The 22,284-nt window shown below is 45.6% G+C and overlaps 1 protein-coding gene across 2 annotated transcripts in view; it reads left to right on the top strand.

Moving 5' to 3' along the window:
• Positions 1-368: 368 nt before the first annotated feature.
• Positions 369-22,284, top strand: part of KIRREL2 (kirre like nephrin family adhesion molecule 2) — a 47,677-nt gene continuing 25,761 nt past the window's right edge. Inside the window, exons 1-3 of one of the 2 annotated variants that reach the window (XM_039325637.1) lie at positions 369-772; positions 19,945-20,094; positions 20,942-21,091. In XM_039325637.1, the coding sequence (XP_039181571.1) occupies positions 715-772; positions 19,945-20,094; positions 20,942-21,091 (358 nt within the window). In that variant the 5' untranslated portion in view covers positions 369-714. Of the gene's footprint in view, positions 773-2,768; positions 2,896-19,944; positions 20,095-20,941; positions 21,092-22,284 lie in introns of those variants that run through there. The other variant, XM_039325636.1, reaches the window with a different exon arrangement.

Here is a 22,284-nt window from a genome sequence, read left to right as displayed (position 1 = left end):
GCAGGTGGTTTGCCCCCCCATCGCCTGCCCCCGCCCCCCCCATCGCCTTGCCAGAGCATACCCAGGCCACGCAGGCTCTTCTTCGGCAAGCAACGGGTGCTTCTTTCTCCGCCCCTCCCCGGAAAGGACTCCCGCGGATCGCGCTTTCGAGCCTCAGCGAAGCCGGGGAGAGGGGAGGGCAGGGGGGCGCGGGTCGCCCTGCTCGCCAGCGGCTTTCAGGGCGAGCGTGCGATTCCGCGCCGGCCCCCCTCCCTCCCCCCGCAATGAGTGCAGCCTCCCAAGCAGCCAATCCGGAGCCGGGATGGGCGTGGTCAGCCTCTGCCCTGCTGAATGAGCACGAGCTCCCTGGAGGTGGACGGCGACAGTGCCAAGTAGCTGGGGAGCGACTTGGAGGGTCCCGAGCATCGAAGTGGGCCACTTGCGAGCCCCCCCCCCGCCGGGGTGGTCTTCGGCTGTCTCCGTAGCTGCACTTCACTTTTGCTTCCCACCAGCCCGTGACAGGAATCAAGGTCAAGAGAAGAAGGGGATAAAAGAGTGCTGGAATCCCCCCTCCCGTCTCCCCGCCGGGCAGAAGAATTCGAGGCCAAGCCAGGAGGAGAAGGGCGAGGCGGCCGGGGAAACGCAGGCTCCCGCAGCGAGCCCCGTCCCAGCCCGAGCTGCACGCCCTCTCCGACCGGCGCCCTGCCTTCCTGCCTCCCGATCTTCCTTCCCATCATGAAGCCGGCGGTTTGGCTGTCTTGGACCGTTGCCCTGAGCTGCTGCGCGCACACAGGTACTTTGTTGCTGGATTCTTGTTGCTTTCGGCGAAGTTCCCCTTGATGGGGAGGCAGGCGGGAAGAGTGGGTGGGGACCCCCTTCAGTGGGTTGGCAGCGATGGCAGAGAACCCCCCCTTCCCTCCCCTCCCCTCCCCTCCCATCCTTCCGCGGCAACTCGTCCCCTGGCTCCGGCTGATTACCTGCAAGTACCTGCCTAGCCCAGTGCAAGTTCTTCTAGGAAAGGAATTGTTTTTTGTGTTTTATCGGATAGGTTGCAAGGACTTTAAAGGGGGGTGGGAGGGAGGGAGGGAGGTTCATAGGGGAGGGTCCGCCGCAAGGGAGGGGGCGCGAGAGCTTCCTTGAAGGAAAATGCTGTCTAAGACTGGTGGAGAACGTGCGGTTCAGTGGTTAGAGCAAAGGAGGCAGCGGGGAGGCAGGAGCTCCTGTCATCCTTCGTGTGAGGCTGGAGGGAGGGCTGGACCGATTGAGGGGTGGGGATTGGGTAGAAGGGTGATGGGGGGGGAGGTTTCATCCAAATTACGCCTGCGAGCCTTGAGCATGCATGTACTGTACGTATGACCTTGAGGAAAACTCGCTCGAGGTACGGCGTCCCTCCCTCGCGAGCGTGGAAGGAGGGAGAGAGGGAACGCGGTGGGCAAATGGGCTTCGGCGCAAACCACCGCAAGAGAGGAGCTTTTCTCCCGTGCCCCGGAGAGGAAGGGGGGGGCTTCTCCCTTCTTCTCCTCCCCCACCACTCCCCATTCCATAGGTTGAGTTTCATCTCTGCAGAAGAGGGCCTTGGGATGGGGGGGGGCAGAATTAGCCTTCTGCAAGATCTGCAGGTGAGAGGAGAGGAGAGGCGGGGGTCCCACTCAGGTCGCCGTAAAAAGTGTGGGGGTGGGGGCGTGCGTGGGTCGGGGTTGATTTCGTGGCCTTCCTCGGACGGACTCCCCCTCGCGGTTAACCTTGAGACGCTACCTCGGAGGCAGTGGCAGCTCCGGCGCGCCCTTCTCCAGCCGCCTCTGCCAGCCCCCACCCCATCTGTGGTTTCCCACCGCGTTGTCATTCAGAGGGCCGTTTTAATCGTTTGCCACTGGCTTTCCCTTAGAAATCTGGAGATGGGGCGGGGAGGGGGGGCGCCGCTGAGAGAGCCGGTGAAATCTTCCCCCTTTCTTTTGAGGGAAGATTTTTGACATTGGGGTACGTGTCCCATAACTCTTTCTCTTCCCCCCCCCAGCACTTGAAAGGCCTTTCCTCCCCCCTTTCATATTATCCAGGGCATAAAGGTGTAGAGGAGCCTTCTCCAACCTAGTGCCCTCCAGATGTGTTGGGATACAGACCCCCAACCTCCCTCTCCACTCACTGTTGCCTTCAGGCTGGGAATCCCTGCGGGTCAGTAGGGGGCCAATGTTCTTAGCAATTCTGTCAGCCTCCCCTTTCGTCGACCCTTTGAAAAATTAGCCCTTTGTTTGCCATTGCACCATCCCTGGCTGAAATGCACTCTGCACATGTCCAGATGCCATACTTTTTATATTCTTCAGCTGATCCAAAACAGAGCCATGGGGGAAGGGGGCAGCTGGCCTCCCTCAGTTTGCCAATTCCAGTATAATTTGTCTGCCTTGACTTGGGATGATTCCCACAGATGGGCTGGATCCCTGTGCAACTGTAAGAGCGCATCCTGCCTGAGTTGCTGTCCTGGCTGTAGAGGAGAATGCAAATAGGTTCGGCCCTTTTTGGCTACTGACCCACAATGTGCTCATTTTGGGAAGCTCTGTTGCAAACCTCTGCCTCTCCCCTTGATGGGAAGAATTGCAACTGGGTTAGAGAGAACAATAGTGACTCTGAACTGCAGCCGAGGGGCCTGGTGGGTGGGTGGGTGGGTGGGTGGGAGGGAGGTCAGAGAGCTGCCTTCTTACTCCTATGCAGACAACGCTGCCTTCTCCCATTGTCCGCAGCGTGCCAAGGCTGCCCCTGGGCAGGGTCAGCCTGGCAGAGGAACACAGGGAGGAGCCGGTGGGTGGGGAGAGATGCCTCCTCTAAGAAAGAGCTCCAAAAGGGGTTTGTCCAGTCGCAGTGCAGCCACCACCAAAGGTGCACCTGCTAAACTTATCCCTGTCATGCGGACTGCAACTCTTAAAGGTACAGCAGCCCTTTTAAGCGGGACAGAGAAAGCAGCAGCAGCAGCAAAAAAGAAAAAAAAAAGCTGATCCCTGTTTTCCTGTTCCCTAGGCTGGGTGTCCCTGTAACTCTGCTGTCAGATGCCTTAGTGACAGAGATGGGAGTGTAGAAAGATGGCCCCTGGGAAGAGTTAAGGGGGTCAGGATGTGTGGGGAGAGGAGGACAGAGTTCACACTTATATGCCTGGCTTGCTTCGGGTGCCCTATGGCTACAAGTTCCTTTGCAGTAACACTAATGGTTGCTGAGTGGCCGTGGTGCTCTTATCCTGGGGTGCCTGTGCCTGCTGGAACGAGGGGAGGGGGGAGGAGGAGAAGCAGCAAAGGGGACTGATTCTTTAATGATAATATCTCTTGAGCAGCAGCTAGAGGCAGCATCCAGAGCATGGGAGCCTATCAAGGCACCGGTGGGGAGGGGGGAACAAGATGGGGGGGAGGTTAATTTCCAAAGGATTTCACCTCTTCTGATTTTGCTCTGAGCTGCAATTACAAAGTGAATTATTACACAGTTAGATGTGTGCTTTTTGGACCCCTGAAGACCTCTGTGTCATCCAAAAGCTTGCATAATTACGGCACCTCATTTGATTGTTAAACACTTGCTGTTATGTGTTTCCCTTACGCATTTTCCAGAATTAATTTCAGGTTTGGCAGGAGACTGAAAAGGCCACTAATGAAGGAAGTGGTCTACTACTTTGGTAGCTGGGATCACCTGCCAATTGGATCTGTGCTGTAAGATCTACTTTATTACTGTTGTGTCTTCTCTAGTGATGTTCTTCAGACTTCTTGCAAGCATGACACACAGCAGCTAGTTCCCTAAGGAACGCACTGTGTTCACATAACACATTAAATCTAATTACTGGATTAATCCGTTTTCTGAATTTGCACAATACGTTGAACGATCTTCATCACTCTAAACAGGCTGCATTCGTATATCACACTAATCAACACCAACAAGCAAACAAACCTAAGTTTGGGGCATTGTGCAAATACAGCACCCCAGTTTTTCATTTATCTGGGTTATCCTATGGTGTGAACATGGTACTGGTGTACAGTACTTGGTTCTCTGAATTTTCCTGTTTGGCAAAGATTCTGAAAATATTCTAAAGCAGGGATTGGTCAAAGGAAGCCTATGATCTAGTAGGTTATTCTTGGTGGATCTACAGTGATATTCTTAGCTCCACATATATAGAAGGATCTGCCTCAACAATTAGTAATTAAACCATTTGCTTGGTCTTGCCTTTGCATGTGGTGTGAACCAAACCACAGTTCATGACTTAATGCATTATAAGTAGACTCAGCCAGTTTTGTCTGAAAAAAGCCTTAATTAAAATGATCTGTAATTTAGTGTAATGGTTTTAATTTAGCCATATGATAAGCTATATTTCCCCTATCGCATCCCAATGTTCTTTATGCTTGTTTGCTCAGAAGTTTGAATAGGTTTCAATAAGGTGGTAGGGCGTGTCCCAGCAATTTCCCTGCTGCCCTCCAGAAATGCTGGGATTGCAATTCCAAAACTTGGGAATTCTCACGATTCTAGTCTTGGCATATCAGGGATTGGAGAAATCAGGTCAGGGAAGGTCAATCTGCAGAACTGCAGGCTTAGGGTTGATTTGGCCATTGAAATGGAGTTGGTCAGAATTGAAGTATCATCTCTCACAGTGCCAAGATAGAGAATAATGACGTCGTAGGACATCTGCATGCTTTTCAAGGGAGGCCTATAATACATTTCCTTTGAGTGGAGCAAAACTCACCCATCCACTGTTATGCAGCTGTGGAGTTTCTTGCAAGATGTTCTGAAAACGCTAGTGGCTGCTCTGGTACACAAGTTGATTATTTGGATTTACCCACAATAAAGTAAAATGCTGAAGAAATTAGTGGGTTTGGGCTTCCACAGTACACAAGCCGCCGCCACCACCTCCCAACGGATCAAGATAAACCCTAATCAAGCTTTGCCTGTTGTATAATTGCATCTGCTAGATCTTCACCTGACCGAGTGAAATCTGCAGCATGGAACGCAAAGCTTTTATTTCACGCCCTACTCTTTTGGTAACCTAGAATAAGGCACGTGGGTGCCTGTTTTATTTTTATTTTATATCCCCTGTTCTGTTTTATTTTCCCTATATCCATACCCCCACCCCACCCCGCCCCACCCCACCCAATGTCTTCAAGCTCTTCTCAATTCCCCACTGAGCAAAGAAGCCTTGTAAAAGACCTTGTCCAGGGGTGTCGCAGGAAAGGGGCCCAGAAAAAAGCCAAATGGCAGCCACACAACCATGTGATCAAAGCTTTACCCCTTGTTACCATGTGTTACGGTTCACATTAAAAAAGAAATGGTGCTTTGGTCGCACGGTTGGGTCTTGGCATTTTTCCTTCTCCCCATGGACACCCCTGGGCTTACGCCTATGATTCCCCCCAAATCTGTTCATGTGGTATAAATGCAAAAATAGATACACTGGGTGTTTTGTTGTCAAACCATTACCATTTCTCCCCCCATCGTCTAGGCTGACCTCCCCCTTTGCTTCAGTTTGCTCAATGTAGATAGATAGATAAATAAAGCAAAGCAAAACAACCTTCCACCCACCCCCCCCCCACACTTTTCCCGGTAAAATCCAACTGGCTCTGCAAATGATAGAAAAGGATTATTTTCTATCTATCTCTCTCTCTCTCTGTAGATACATATATATAAAAATAATTTTAAATGCAGCCATCTCATTGAGAAGCTGTGTGACTGAAATTTGGCAGGAGCAAAAGCTGGCCTAAGGGATGCGCCTTCTGTTGTCTCGGTGGAAATCCACTCAAATTTGCAGTGATCTCAAGTTGGCAAAGTTGCAAGGAGTGCATTTATCTGAATACTAATGCCCTGCCTTGCCTGTATTAAGCTATGCAAATGACTCTTCCCCGTTGCCTATCGCTGACACAGGCTGGGGGGGAGGGGAGGAGAGGGCTGGCCAGCAACTCCAGGAATGATGGAGAAAGGAGAGGGGCGCCCGCAAAGGCTCCTTGTAGGAAGCTGACAAAAATGAACATCGGTGCACCGATGAACTAAAAATAAGCAATAAGCGTTGCAGTAACTCAAGGTGATCTTTTGAACACTTCTCTGGAAGCTGACATTGGGATGAATGGTGCGTCGTTTCCCATGCATGCACGTGCGCGCACACACACACACATACACATACGCATGCACATCATTTCATCTGAACCAAATAACAAATTATTGAATGGCAGAGAGAAGCTATTCAACAAGCTTGGCCAGCCTCAGCTTTGAGAATGGGAAATTCATGCTTTCCGGATGTGGCACTGCATCAATTCCCAGCCTCCCAAGCTGGCACAGCCATTGCAGAGGGATGTTGAGGGAGGCTTCCTGGAAGGTCCCTAGGTCTCTTTGACTTCACTAAGGAGATGGCTTGGGGCGACCTCTTCCCGAGTTCCCGGACGTTCTGGGAGTTGTGATCTCCAAACATCTGGGGAAGATTTAGTGAGAGGGCTCCATAGGTCGTCCTTTAAGACACCCTGCCAGAAGTATTGGAATCCTATTACAAGAGTTATTTCTAATGAATCAAGTTAGCAATCAATGGAGAAACCTCAGAAAAGCCCCTGCTGGACCAGAACAAATTAGCTTCATCTTATCCACCTCCTGTTTTTCCTGAAACCAGAGTACTTATTAATTACATTCTATGTCCCTGCCTTTCTCCAGGGAGTTCAAGATTGTGTTCACCAGGGATGGCCAGAAGGTAGACCAAGCTCTATTGTTAGACCTCCATGTGACTTGCAGAACAGATCATCAGGGGATTTTTACTCCCAGCTGTTTTAACAACTGTCACAACAGAGAGCGTGCCCCCCTCTAAATTAGACAGTAGAGATGAAAGTAAGCTAGAAAGAAAGAGTAGGAGTTCAAAAGTGGATTGGTTTATGTATCTTTAAATTTGAGGTCTTATCTTTTCTCCACCTAGATGGTGGTCACCACAATCTGATGAGACTCATTAGGCAGAAAAATGGTGGCTGGTTCAATGCTCCCAAGGCTAAATTAACATTTCCCCATTGTCCCCCAGTCCTAGGTCACTTCTATAGTACTGATTTCATTGCATCACCCAACCATTGTTGAAATGATATAGAAGCTGTCCACATTACTGCTGCTTTGGCAGAGTAATACCAGGGAAATCTCTAAAGATGCTCTAAATCTGTGGTATGGAAATTACCTTGATACTCTATCCATTACATGGCACTGACTTTCGATTCTTGCACTGATAGCAACTTCTTGAATTAAGGGTGTCCTCTGAGATAACCTTGTTCCCTATTGCGTCTTGTGTTTTTGTCATTTCCAAGGCCTTCTTTGAAACTAGCTCTGGTTAGGGACTTCAAGATAATAGCTATCCAAACTAGAGCCCACAGATTTGTCTCCCTCTATTATTGGCAGGCTTGTGAAATAAGAGAAACTGAGAGTGAATGGCTGGGTTAAATGGCAGGAAAAAAAATAGAATTGTGACTTTCTAGTGGTAATCCAGAATTTGGCAGTAGAGGTAGGCTTTAGAACGTGCTTAACTCTAAATCTGGACCAACATTGTATAACTACTGTATTGATATAACATGCTATACCCAAACAAATCACATTATGCCTGAAACAAGTCAGCTAGTTCACACAGCCTGCTAGAGCAAGGGTTTTCAAACTTGGCCCTTTTAGGACTTGTGGACTTCAACTCCCAGAATTCCTGGCTGAGGAGTTGAAGTCCACAAGTCATAAAAGGGCCAAGTTTGAAGATCCCTGTGCTAGAGCAGCTGTTTGTTTCTTACAAATAAACTAGAAATCACCCAATTGCATATTAGCTGATAGTGCTTTGACTTCCAAATGTGAATTGGAATAAGGTGGTCCTCAATTTAAAACCATAATTAGGACCAGAATTTTGGTCGCTGAGGCAGGCAGTTGCTGAGTGAATCAGATCTGATTTTATGACCTTTATTGCTCATGGTTGTTAAGTGAATCATGCAGTCATTAAGTAAAATCCAGCTTTGCCCGTTGACTTTGCTGGTTTCCAACCAGCTGCGAAGGTTGCAAATGGTGATCACATGACCCAGAATGCTACAACCATCGTAAATACATGCCGGGGATGCTACAACGGTTATAAGTGCGAGGATTGGGTTTAGGTTTCAGTGCTACTGTAACTTTGAACGGTTGTTAAACGAATGGTTTTAAGTTGAGGGCTACTTGTAATCATTGGCTTTAAAAAAAAAAGAATCAATCATTCTTTCCATGTTGGTCTCTAAGTGAGGGTGAAGGTTCGTTCTCCGAGTTTGTGGATTGGTTTCCGAACGTTTCGTTACCAAGCTAGGTAACATCTTCAGAGGTGTTTAGTGGATGTCAGTGTCCACGTTCTTCTGTTTATAAGGGCTTCAGGTGTGGGTGTGTCAGGTGAGGGTCCTGTGATAGGTCTTGTGACACCTGACCCATCACAAGACACACCCACATCTGAAGCCCTTATAAACAGAAGAACACGGACATCCCCTAAATTCCACTGAAGACGTTACCTAGCCTGGTAACAAAACCAGCCCACCAGCACAGAGGACAAACCTCCACTCTCATCCTTCACCCGAGCTACAGATGCTTGCTACTATTGGTATATAAGTGTTTTGAAGAGAATTTGTCCCCGTATAAACAGGTTAATCTGAGAACACAATTTGCAATGACTATAGAAACTGACGAACTGGTCCTCGCTGTACTGGTCATCTTAGGGTGCAGGCAAAAGTGTAGCTGATTGGACTTTCTCCCACTTAACCCCAACATTTTGCTGTCATGCCCTTCTCAAACATTGGGGCCTTTTTAGGTGACGGGTTGTGGAGCTGGGTGTGTATACTCAGTTCTCGTTTCATCGCAGCAGCTGGCATGGGAAGTGCAGCATTACAGCAGAGAGGAGCTGATGCCCAAGCTAATGAACTGTTGAGTTTTGGGGTGAAAATATAGAGCACCTGTCTCCTCTCTGGAAATGTGGAGCCATTCTAAGTGCATTTACACTATATACAGCAGATGTTTCTGCTAGACAAAATAAAGCCTTTTATTTCAGATGTGTGTGCATGTGTGTTTTCCAAGCCTCATTCTCTGTCACAAAGTAATTGTCTGCCCTCTTAATTTCCTGCGGCGGTAAACATTTGGATTGATTTTTAAACACGTCTAGTGAGATGCTTTAAGATAGCCATTGATTATTACCAAGTAAAATTGTTGCAGGAAACAGAAAGATTGAATTTTCCCAAGAGGAGGGGGAGGAGATACCGAAGACTTCAAAAACTGCAATTATTATATGCTTAATGGCCGCTTGATCGATTGGCAGAAGCCCAAAAGATTGGATGATTGCTGAACATATTTCATGGGGAGTGAAGGATTTTGAAAGGTTGGGGTCTCACCTCATAGCTCCTCTTTTTCCAGATCCAGAGACTTGATTAGACATACCGATACAAGCCTCCGAACCTGTTTGATGGCCAAAAGCCCAGCCCAGTAACACAAGCTGGGCTAATGACAACATTTGACATAAGGGAAGACTGTTGTTCTCAAGCCATGATTTATCCCGGGGCAATCTGTTATTTTAAAGCAGTGTTTCTCAACCTTGCCAACGTTAAGACGTATGGACTTCAACTCCCAGAGCTGGCTAGAGAATTCTGGGAGTTGTCAACATCTTAAAGTAGACAAGATTGAGAAATGTCATTTTAGAGCTTCAAAAAAAAAATAGGCAGGGCCAGGACAAAGAAAAGGATATTTTAGTTAGGACAAAACCCAGTTGCATTTACAGATAGTCCTTGACTTATGGCCAAAATCAGGATCTCCAGTGCTAAGCAAGGCAGTTGTTAAATGATTTTATGACCTTTTTTGCCATAGATGTTAAGTAAATCACATAGTTGTTCATTGAATATGGCTTCTGCCATTGACCTTTTGGAAGTCACCCCCAAAGCACTGCAGCTATTTTAAATACAGGTCAGCTCCAAGCACCTGCATTTTGATCATGTAACTGTAGAGATGCTGTAATCATTGCAAGTGTGAAGACCCATTGTAAGTCACCTTTTCAGTGTCTTGTAACTTTGAATGGCCACTAAATAAATGGTTGTCATTTTTAAAGATAGGTCATGTGTTATGGCACAGTTGCCACCTTGTGCATGGCACAAATGATTCCAGAGTTTGGGTACCACTCCAGAAATATGGGTTTGCTGTCTTGCCAGGAGTAGCTAGCTGTACTGCCAAAGCAGAATTTTTGCAGAATCTTGCAATACCAGTACTACATGTCCAGTAGATGACCAGAAGTTGTATTCAGTAGTGAATGGAACTCCATACAATAGAAAGAGCAAGTAGATTATATTCCCTTTCACAATTCCAATATCGTGTTGGCTGACATATCTAGAGCTGCAGTATCAACTCATCTAGAAGAATGCCAGGATATACTGTAGATATCTGCTTCACTCCATTTTGGAGGTATAAACTAATATATTGTTAATATTTTGATAAAAACCACACTTTGTCTAACAGCTGGACAACGGGGCTGGACATAAGTGCTTAGAGGATTTTCATAGGCCATGTAATTCAGGGCAGAGGGGAAGGAGGAAAAGGAGTAGCCAGCTTTACGGGGACAAATGCACAAAATTAACATCTGTTGGCTTCTGGGAATGACCTAATTTCAGGTCTGAGCTGATGCCAGGAAGCTATGGCAACATATACTGCAGGGGTCTGCAAAGCCTGTCAGTACAAAGGACTCATAAATAGCAAAGGTGTGTCCCTCTGACCAGGTTTGGTACATATCAGTGCCATAGCGAAAAAGCCATGTCGGCTTTTCCCACCAAATCAGGTGGTGAAGGACTTGGAGGGGATCCAACTGATCTTCCATAAGAGTAGAAAGCAGCTTGGGGGAAGGGGGAACAGTCCTAACTACTTCCCACCCCTGGGATGGTCAGTTTATATAACTATGAGGAATGTCTTTGGGCATCTTTATCCCTCTTCTCAATTTTAAATATACTGGTGGTCCTCAACTTACTTCGTTTAGTGACCGTTCAAAGTTACAACAGCACTGAAAAAAGTGAGTTACGACCATTTTGCACACTTACGACCGCTGCAGCATCCCCATGGTCATGTGATTAAAATCCAAACATTTGGCAACTGACTCATACTTACGATGGTTGCAGTGTCCTGAGATCATGTGATCACCTTTTGCGACCTTCTGACAAGCAAAATCAATGGGGAAGCCAGGTTCACTTAACAACCACATTTCAAATTTAATAACTACGGCAAGCAAGGTCGTAAAATGGGTCAAATTTCACTTAACAAGTGTTTCACTTAGCAACAGGAATTTTGGGCTCAATTGTGGTCATAAGTCGAGGACTACCTGTACTTATGGAAGACATCGCTATAGGGCCAAACTTATAGAGAGAGCCATTACTCAACAATAAGACTAGCATAGTGGTGGCGAACCTATGGCACGGGTCCTAGGCCTTCAGCTGGGTTTTATAAAACCTTTTCGCTTTAGGCCTCTGCTGCCATGTGCAAAAAAAAAAAAAGGTTCATTCAGTCAATTTCAACTTCTTGCGGGGAAAAAAAAAGATCTTGCAAAGTTGGAATTGATTGATTGAACTTTTTAGTCCCACCCAGACTGCCGTTACCATCGCAGCCATGCCCACCCAATGGGCCACACCCACCCGGCACTCGACGATGCATAAGTGGGTTTTGGGTTGCAGTTTGGGCACTCGGTCTCTAAAAGGTTTGCCATCACTGGACTAACATCTTCTAATAGGTTGGGATTCTTCAGCTAAGAATTTGGATCATTACAGTTCCATTCTGTGTCGAGTTGAGGATAATTGCTCTACCATGTTTCCCCAAAAATAAGCCCCATCCCCAAAATAAGCCCCAGTTAAGATTGTCAGCAAGACGGACGCATTTAGTACTGTATTTCCCCGAAAATACGATGGGCCTTTTCGAGCAAAAATTAATGTAAGACTCAATATTATTTTCAGGGAAACATGGTAGTATCAAGGATAATGGTGCACCAACTCCTTTTTTATTTTGAAGGCTCTAAGGCTGTCTACATGTCAGAAAACTGGGTCAATGGGGTGAGTCTATAATTTCCTATATTGCCCCAGAATATGCTAAGATAGGGCCACTGTGGGTAATTTACAGAGCAGATATCTCACAACACAACTGCAGTGTTGCCAACTATTAGGTACTACGGTAGTCCCCAGCAGGGACATTTTATTTTTGTTCTTTATTATTTATTCCTCCAAATATTCTCCCGTTCCAGTCAGACTCCAGGTGGTGTACATATCAACATAAAAACAATTCCTTAGGACACATCTCCCAACCCACCCATCAAACAGCCAGACACCATCATCAATAATCAGGCAATTGCCTGATCCCCACCAACTGAGACATCGAAGGAATCCAGGCCTGTTTAAAAATAAAAGCTTTACGTTCTTGAATGCCTGGAGTGAAGAGGCCAAGCGTGATGTCTGTTGGGGATAGCATGGCGGAGTAGAAGACCTCCAAGGTCCCTTCCAATTCTGTTATTCTGCCAGCCATAGAAAAGTCCAGCTTCTAGGTTAGGGGTAGGCAACCTTGGCTCTTTTTTGACTCGTGGACTTCAACTCCCAAAATTCCTGAGCCAGCTATGCTGGCTCAGGAATTCTGGGAGTTGAAGTCTACGAGACATAAAAGAGCCAAGGTTGCCTACCCCTGTTCTAGGTCATGCAAGTTTTTGTCAGGACATTATTGAGCAAGCTTGTCTATGGGTGACAAGATAGATGGAATAATTGTGAACTGGGTGGTCCCTATCCGAGCCCAGCACCATCCCATAGAGGTGATATAGGTGATAACCGATACTTTCATAAAATAGGCGTTGTTTTGCACGAATGGGTTCCACCAGGACAACTTCAAATTTACACTGTATTGGATATAAAATAATCCTCAACTTAAAATCATTTAACAATGACAGCATTGTTTGAAGTTATGACAGCACTGAAAAAGGTGATTTATGACCAATCCTCGTGCTTACGACTGTAGCGGCATCCCCAGGATCACGTGATCAAAGTTTGGCAACCAGCTTGTATTTATAACGGTTGGCAGAGACCCAAATCACACAATCACCATTTTCAACCTTCCCAGGGGGCGTCCAAACAAGCAGAATCAATAGGAGAGAAGCCAAATGTGCTTAATGATTCGCTTAAGAGCCATGGTGATTTGCTTGACCACAGTGTCAAGCAAGACTCACTTAATGACCCCATTGCTTAATTAATGATGGAAGCTCTGGTCTCGATTATGGACATGCGTCAAAGACTATCTGTATGCATGTATTCTGAAACTTATAAACAGCATCTTTATATAGGAGCTTTTCACTATTAAAATATTATTTGCAAAGTGGCAGCGGGATCTGGAGTTCCTCCAGAATATTCACCAAAGCCCAGATTCCCTTCTCTGTAGCTTGATGGAACATTTCCAATTTATGGGTGGAAACCAAAGATCCAGGGGGGTGGGTTGCCCAGGCAAGGGGGCATGTGTGGGTCAGAAGTAGTGGCAGAGATACTGAGTGGGAGAGGTATGTCAACCAGACAGGAGGGCTGGTGGAACTGATGGCAATTGAATGAGCCCTTGATACAAAGGGTCTATTGTCCAGCCCCCAACTCAGGCCCTCTCAAGCTGCCAGCTCTGGCAATTCTCCCTCCCCGCTTACAAAGTGACAATATGGCCACACACACTCTCTCTCATGGCTCCCTCGTCAACTTTCTCTCCTTCCTGGCTCACTTCTGGAAGGTTTTCTCAGCAAAAGAGAATCAAAACCAGTTTGGACATTCAGCCACACCTCAATACTACAAAGCCCAGAAGTCCGACTTGCCAACTTCTCATCCAGCAGAGAAAAGGCGCTGTTCAACACCAAATCAAGTGATGGCTTTTCCCAGAATCGCTCAAATGGATGATGCATTTGAATGGATGCTGAGATCTTTACTTTGCCTGTCCATGCTGGAAGAACTGGTCCTTCTGACTAAGAAGATCCCCACCATCAAGAGTCCAATTCCCTAAAAGATTTTCATGAAACATCTAAAACAGCGCTAGCTGACATTTTCCTTGAATGAATGTCAGAAGCCACTTTATTCCACTATTTCTACTGGTCTCGTAACAATTCAGGAAGATTGAGATCTGATGATAAGCATTGACGTATCATCACTGCATCCACACCCACTTTTTTTTTTTGCCATTGATGGACTGCTCCTATTGTTCTTCCTTTTCTTTTCTTTTCTTTTTTTAGCCACTTTTTTAGAAAAAGCTGCTCAGCCTCAAACCCCTTCCCCCCCCCAGATCTTCATCATAGGAAATTTTTTCCTTAATTAGGTTGCCTGGCAGGGAATCAGTTTTGTGACTGCAGAGCCATAGCAGAGATGGAGGGGGGGAGAAGGGCAGGACAGAAAGAGAAATGTGTATACCAGCCTCCTAAAAGATCCTGGTGGACTTTTTTTGTGCATTCACATTTTTTCAGAGTTGAGGAACAAGGGACTATCCAGAAATGGCTGAGGTGGAGAATTCACTGCCTTTGGCAGGCCACAATGTCTTTCTCTCTGGGTTCTAATTAATTCCCAAAGGTGAATTTCTTCCTGAACCCTCTGGGCTAACTTTTTGCCCGGTGGAGAAGCGACCCCACCTCCCCTTGGATGCCACTCTAGTTCTGTGGGGTGGACAAGAGTTATGTGTGCTTTCATTCCCCCCCCCCCTTTTTTTCCCTGCAGTTTTGGCACAATGGACTGCAGATTTCATGCCTATTACCAGGCAGAAATTCAGCAGTTCGTTTCAGCCTCTTTGCCGCTTCAAAAAGGATTTGCTGTGAAGCATGGAAATATGAGGCAAGGACATCCTAGAGCCTGAGGGATGTAATGTGGGGAGGGAGGGAACCAGTGGGGAGAGTATAAGTGTTTTGGAATGGGGAGTACTTGGTTCACAGCAAGCCTCCATTGCAGTAACCATTAGGCCATTGCTTCTTTCTTTGCAAAGGCACCAAATGCCTTCCAGATGTTTTTGGATTTATATCCCTATCAACTTCAGGCAGTGTGGCCAGTGGCAAGAGACTCTGCCTGTCGTGGTTTAAAATAACAACTCTTGCAATACTGTATACCATACAAAGAGAGGACCTTCCTATTCCCATTGTGTGGTTTCACGCAACATGGTTTACCCACGTCCGTATCTGGTGGCTCCATTCACCCCAAATGCTAAGCCGGGTTGATTCCAATCTTGGTTAGGTTTCATATGGCTTGCCATGTTGCCTGAGCCCAGACCATCAATTTACAACCAATACAATGCACAAATCACCCAAAAAGTTAATTCAAAAACTAGATTAAGTTTTTGTTACATGAATACAACCCTGGAGAACCTAGCTGCCTCTTACATCTGTCTTGATATCTGCATTCCTCATGCCTCACGTTAATCTCTGTTCATTGATCAAAGCCGTTCATCTATTTCAGATGTGTTGGGACTGCTCATCTCTTGAGTTAATCTGAGACTCCTTTGTTTCTAATCTTAACTTGTCTTGTGGAGGCAGCTGGTTCTCATGCCAAAAGAACTTGCTCAAGATAGATGATAACAGATTCTGCCTTTTCTCACAGTCTATTCCTGTTCTACCGATAAGTCATTACATTCAGACACTTTTTCTGAGCCCTGCCCTCCCAAGCTGTCAACAGACCCCAGACCTGCTAACTTCTCACCAGCCTCAGAGATGTAGGTCCAAATATGGCTTTGTGCTCAGGACTGGACGTCCTTTGTGGGATGTTAATTCCATGATTTAAAACTAAGCACTAGTCAGATTTGTTCCCAATGGTTCCTAGGAGAAGGTGAAACATACAGTAATTGAAACATCAAAACATCTCTCTTTCCTCAGTTCACAAAATAGAGCAGACACAGCTTTGGAGAATGTGACACATACACACGTGCACACCCCGCCACCCATCCCAAGTTCACATAATTACTCAGCTATTCATTCTGTGAGTGACAGGCTGTCATCATTATTTTTGAGATGGAACAGTGGAGTGTCTTTCAAAGGCTTGGAGTCACTTGAAAGACTCTGCTTTTCCTTGTCCATTTCAGCTCCAAAGAGAGAGGAAACAAATGTACCGTGGTTAGAAAGAAAGAGTTCAATTATCTCTCTTTCCACCACCCTGCTGCCTGGTCTTTCAGCACCCCTACTTTTCCAGAGCTCCCAGTCCAGTCCACTTCCATGGCCATGCACCGTCCATTGGTCTTCTGCTAGTGGCTTTTACTGGCATAGTATTTGTGATCTCATACATCGAAATTGCATAGGCCTGAATTGGAAGATAGTAACTTCTCTATAGCAACCAGCTATAGCTGGAGCAAAGAGGGGCTTCCAGGGTCATAGGTAGGCAGTGAGCTGACCTATAGCTTTTAAGTAACACTGCCGCATATGATGCTCTTGTGAATAGTAGAAGGCTCTTGAAAGTCTCCAGGTGAAAACCCAGATGGATAGTTCCTTTGGTTGGTCATAAGAATGTGTCTGTGGATGTATCTGTAAATAAGAGAAAGAGAAGTTGTGAACAAATTTGCTAGGAATATTGTGGACTCACATTTTAGGAGATCTTTGACAAAATGCTCTCAAAGGAACCGTGTCTGCCACTGCTGCTTTCTTCCCGTCTCTATTTGGTCCTCGAAGGACATCCTTGTCTAGAGGAAACATCAAGGAAGATGGGACTGCTGATCCATCTCTTGGTTTTTGTCACTAGGTCAAAGCTTCAAGAGAACAGGTGACCCCAGACAGAATCAGGAAAGATCAGAGGCCCTTGAAACTCAGGAGTTCTTCCTACTCGGAGTAGCCAAGTGCCATCGCTGTTAGTCAAGGATGCATAATATGAGCTGAAACCATGCTTCTTTTTGGACTGGTGTTGTGAGAGTCACACTCTGGGAGTGGGTGACTTGGCATAGAAGCTAAGTTTGACTTGATTCAATGTACAGTGAATTAAAATGAAGCAATTACATTAGTATGTTTTCTTAATCATTATGGATTGCATTAACCACTGGAACCAGGTACCATCCAAAGCATTCTGAAGGCCACATTGCAGCCCTCATGGCTACAATTGGCTACTCCTGCTCTAAAGCTTTCATTGTCCCCCAGTCAAATTGCATCAACAGTTTGGAGATGCGAAGAGGTTCTTAACACCACTTGCAATAACCAAACGGGTTCTATGTTTCTTGATGTTCATGATAGCCCTAGGGATTCATTTCAGTTTTTCTCAGAAGGTTGATCAGCTGGATTTGGTCCTGCCTCTCTGGGGTAACTAAAGCCCAAGAGAGATGGGCTAGTCTGCCTTTCTGACTCCCATTTAAGCCTTTGTCTTTAGCTGATTCTGTGTCTCAGTCTTCTTGACCCTCTTGAGAGGATTATCCCATGATTCAGAACCTCATGGAGGGAGTAAACTTCTCAACAATAGAACAGAAGGCTAACCCTTATTGGATTGCAGTTAAGCAGGCTTTTACATTGGAGGGATCTGTGCGTTAAGACAGTCTCGGTTCAGCTCCTTGAATCTTAACAACTTCCCAGTGGTCAAAAGAGGTGGAGAGTAGATTTGGCAAGGGCAAACCGCTTTGCATGGGTAACTGGATTTACTTTAGGTAGGAATTAATACCCTAACTTAAATCTTCTGGGTGCATTGGACTACAATTCCCATTTTCCCTAACATATGTCAACCTAATGGGATTTGCAGACCTATGTCCCTGGAGGATGCCTGCCTGTGAACATTATTTACCCTCAAGTTATCAAGGAACCTACATTTGAAATAGCTCCATGGATCTGAGTTGTCATTTATGAACATTTAGGTAGTTTTGATTGGACCCAGCACCCTATGCTGGGTCCAATCAGCAATCAATATGGAAAAACCATGACATTCGTTTGTGTAAGAGACCTCTTGAATGGTGATAGCGCTCATTTTGGAGTCTGCCTACATGACAAGCAACAGTTAACAGAATAAAAGCATAACAGAGTTGGAAGTTGGAGGTCTTCTAGTCCAACTCCCTGCTCAAGCAGGAGACCCTATATCATTCTGGACAAATCATTGTCCAGTCTCTTGTTTAAAACCTCCAGTGATGGAGCACCCACAACTTATGAAGGTAAGCCATTTCACTATTAATTGTTCTCACTGTCAGGAAATTTCTCCTTAGTTCTAGGTTGCTTCTCTCTTTTTCCATCCATTACGTCTTGTCCTGCTCTCAGGTGTTTGGAGAATAAATTGTCCCCCTCTTCTTGGTGACAATCTCTCAAATATTGGGAAGACTGTTATCATGTCAGCCCAGTCCTTCCCTTCATTAGACTAGACAAACCCAGTTCCTATGTTTTATCCTCTAGCACCCTAACTATCTTAGTTGCTCTTCTCTGTACTCTTTCTAGAGTCTCTTTTTTGTTCCTTTGTAAATCTGTTCCACTATTTCACTAAAGAATGGAATTCAAAAGTACAATGCACCCTCCATAAACTAATGTAATAAAATCAGTGTTACAGGATCTACCAATCTATGCACATGCGTGTCATCACAATCATTTGGACTATCTGCTCCTGCCTTCATTTAAGGAGAAAGAAAAGTCTGAGGTCTAGGATTCTAGTCATCCGATAGCACATTGGTATGCACACACCTGTCCACCTAGAATCCTGGATGCCTGCCAACTCTGAGCTGCCTTTAAATGCATATGCCAAGAGCGACAGAGGAAAGCAGGAAAGAAAGTAGTTTCGTAGGAGCACTGGGGAGCCCAGCAGAACCTTACTTGGCCGAAGAGCAAATTCACAGCCCACGGAGCTGCACCTGAGCATCTGTGTGGAGAGATAAGGCTGTGCCAGGAACCTGAGGGCAATGGTGTCATCTCTAAAAATAATAAAGCACACTCTATCTACCTTTTGTTCTTCTCCACATTTTTGCCTTTCTCAGCTCTCAGAAAAGAGAGGAAGAATGCAGTCCTTACTTTAAAGAGTAAGTCCCATTGAATTAATTCAGTAGGAATTGTTTCTGAGTAGGCAGGCTTTGAACTGCAGTGGGAAATGGCTGGGCCACAGGAAGAGAAATAGGCTGGGAATAGGCAAGAAACACATTCTGATCATGAATGGGTGTTGGTGGGGGCAGGACACAGATCTCTTGGCATTGTTCTGGTTGTTTGGGCGGTGTTTGTGAGCCTTGCTCCAAGTTGCAAGGTGAGGGAGCAACTTGCAATAGCAAAAAGGCCCACTGGTAAAATTCTCCTTTTGATACCTTCCCTTGGAGTGTAATGGAAAACCAGGTGGCATGAGACTGCTGAGAAGTTGATTGTGCCATAGATAATCCCCACTCATTCAGCACATTCCCCTGCTCTCCTCACAACTAAGCAAGTGTGAGAGATCTCCATGAAATTCAAAATGTTGTCTGACAAGTCCTTGGCAGTGGTTATCATCCACCCCTCCCATGCTCTGGAATGCCCCTGTTAAATTTCAAATGAAGATAATTCTTAGTCTGACTGGAGGGAAGGGGGTGGAGCTAACCTGAAATGTTTTGCATGCAAAGCAAATATTTAATTAGCATATTGATAGGAGCATAGAACTTTTCTTCATATTGATGTCTGCTAACCACACGGCAGGTTTTCAGATAGGGTGGGTTGCCCTGATTCATGTTACAGGTGGCATAATTTTACCTTTAAAAAAAAAAAGATGGACTAATTCAGAACTGCCAATCACAAAAAAAAACATCCTCCAGGTAGAAAAACTGCTTTCAGATAAAACAGTGATGTTGATCCTCCATGTATAGAAGTAGTATACCACTAGTAGCAGAGCCTGAAGACAATATTGGAGAAGCTTGTGTTTCCTTCACTCCTGTAAACCTTCCAAGATAAATGGGCCACTGGCAGAAGCAAAATGCCGGTCTTGGCAGACAACCAGTCTGAATTCAGGAAATCGGTTCGAGCGTATCTCCTCTGAAGCTCCAGCCAAAAAGTCCTGATTTCTTTATTAGGATCACTAAACAGTCTGACTTTAAATCTTTGTTTTGTTTTGGCAGGGCTGGCAGCTTATTTCTTTCAACAGCCCATGGATCAAGTGATTGTGTCTGGTCAGTCAGTGACATTAGCGTGTGTGATCATGGGCTACCGTGGCATGGTTCAGTGGACCAAAGATGGACTGGCCTTAGGGGGAGAGAGAGACTTACCCGGTATGTATGTATATCGCGACCTATTGAGAGAGACAATGTTGATGATTGGAGAAAGGACACCCTGAACCTTTATTGGCAAAAATACTGGGTTACCCCAAACGGCAGTATGTGTTGATCATAACTCAACCTTATCCTGAGTCACACAGAAGTGAATTTTTCACTCCTGGTTTCATCCTTGTAATGGTGTGTGGGAAAGACCTGGGGAGACCACTGGGGCAAAGAGAGGCTGCCTCGGGGATGATCAGAGAAGAGGGAGCATAGCCCACAGCTGCAGAGTGGGCCCAGGAAGAAACCACCCCAAAGTTCTTGGGCTGTAAAGGGGAGGATGGGAGATGTCTATTTTCAGACTTGCAAGATTCTATTAATGTAACTTTACAGTAAAGTACAGGTAGTCCTCGGTTTGCGACCATAACTGAACCCCACATTTCTCTTGTTCAGCAAGACAGTTGTTAAGTGAATTTTGCCCTCTTTTATGACCTTGCTTGCCACAGTTGTTAAGTGAACCACTGCAATTATGTCAGTAAATTGGCATTAAGTGAGTCTGGCTTCCCCCTTTGACTTTGCTTGTCAGAAGGTTGCAAAAGGGGATCACATGACCCCAGGACCCTGCAACTCTCATACATACTAACCAGTTGCCAAGCGGTCGAATTTTGATCATGTGACCTTGGGGATGCTGCAACGGTCATTAAGTGTGAAAAATGGTCACTAATGCTTTTTTCAGTGCCGTTGTAACTTGGAACGGTCACTAAATGAACTGTTGTAAGTCGAGGACTACCTGCAGAGTTAGCTTATTTCCTATCTGGTCTATCTAGTAAGGCTGACCTCTTACCCCATCGCTTTTCCACAGGCTGGTCCCGCTATTCTATTGTAGGAGACGCCTCTGCCGGTCAACACAACCTACGCATTGACTATGCTGAACTAGACGATGATGCTGTCTATGAGTGTCAAGCCACACAAGCAGCATTGCGCTCCCAGCGAGCCAAACTTACTGTACTTAGTGAGTTCTCTCCTATCTTCCTGTTTTGGTTGGTGAGACGATCCCAGGGTCTCAGAATTCCCAATTTGTGGCCCCCTGAAAAGCAGCCCCAGCTAATACACCACAAGAGAAACTCAAACATCTAATATGGTCTGCCAGGGTCTCTTGCTGACCCTTCTGGTTGATCTTTCCACGAGAGTATCGTGAAAGCCTAAACTGAGCTAGGAGAAAAGGGATATGGCTTGTTGTGCAAACTCATGATGGCTTCTGGAGAAAGCTGGGCTGTGCCCATGTTAAATCTTGAAGTCATTTCCACTGATGAAGATAATTTGGACAGAAAGTGTGATCTGAGAATCCCTTCTCTCAGAGGTCCATGAAATAAAAATTATTTGCCAGGTATTAAAGATATTTGCTGAAATTTAAAACAATATAACTCTTCTCATTACAGATAGTCCTTGTTTAGTGGCCACAATTGGGACCAACAACTTGGCGATTAAGCAAAGCAGTCATTAAGTGACTGTGTTTACAATCTTCCTACAGCTTTCCTTTGCTTTATGGACCTGTGAAGGCTGCAAGTCATAAGTGCGAGGATGGATTGTGAAGTTACCTTTTTATCGCCATCATAACTGTGAATGGTCATTAAACAAAGCAATGACTAAACGAGGACTAACCTACATCATTGTTTATTTCTTACAAGATTGCATATTAGAGATCTTGTTGCATGTCCACATATGTTCAGGCAACACATTTTAAGTTCAATTTTTCCATCCTCCCCTCCTTAAATCCTCTGCCAAGTTCCAAATTATACGGTCAAAATATACAAAAATGACTGCCAATTTCAGTGGTATGCTTTTGGATTAGTTGGGGTGGGGGGGGGAATGATCTTAAACATTTAAAGTTTGAATTTTGGGCATTTTTTGAGCTTCTTTCTGATCTTACAAACATTCCATTACTCAACTAGGTAATACCATTAGTGCTGGGGGAGGGGGGGAAACAGAGTTTGCTGACTCATCGATGCATAAGAAAATGGAGCTGGCAAACTATCCTGCATTGATGATGATATTTAACCCGGTAACAAAATATTTGCAGGAAGAGAAACAGCTCAGAGCTCCAGAATTCAATCCTGGGCTACATACATATTCTCCATTATGGCAAGAGTAGAAATGGACCAGTTTGTCTCTGAGGGCTTCTTGTTCCCATTTCTCCTCCAGCCA

Source organism: Crotalus tigris, unplaced genomic scaffold (assembly GCF_016545835.1).
Source record: "Crotalus tigris isolate CLP2741 ecotype Arizona unplaced genomic scaffold, ASM1654583v1 scf7180000024338.4412243, whole genome shotgun sequence".
NCBI lineage: Eukaryota > Metazoa > Chordata > Lepidosauria > Squamata > Viperidae > Crotalus > Crotalus tigris.
The sequence above is the reverse complement of the archived record's forward strand: the minus strand, read 5'-3'. Positions and strand labels throughout refer to the sequence as shown.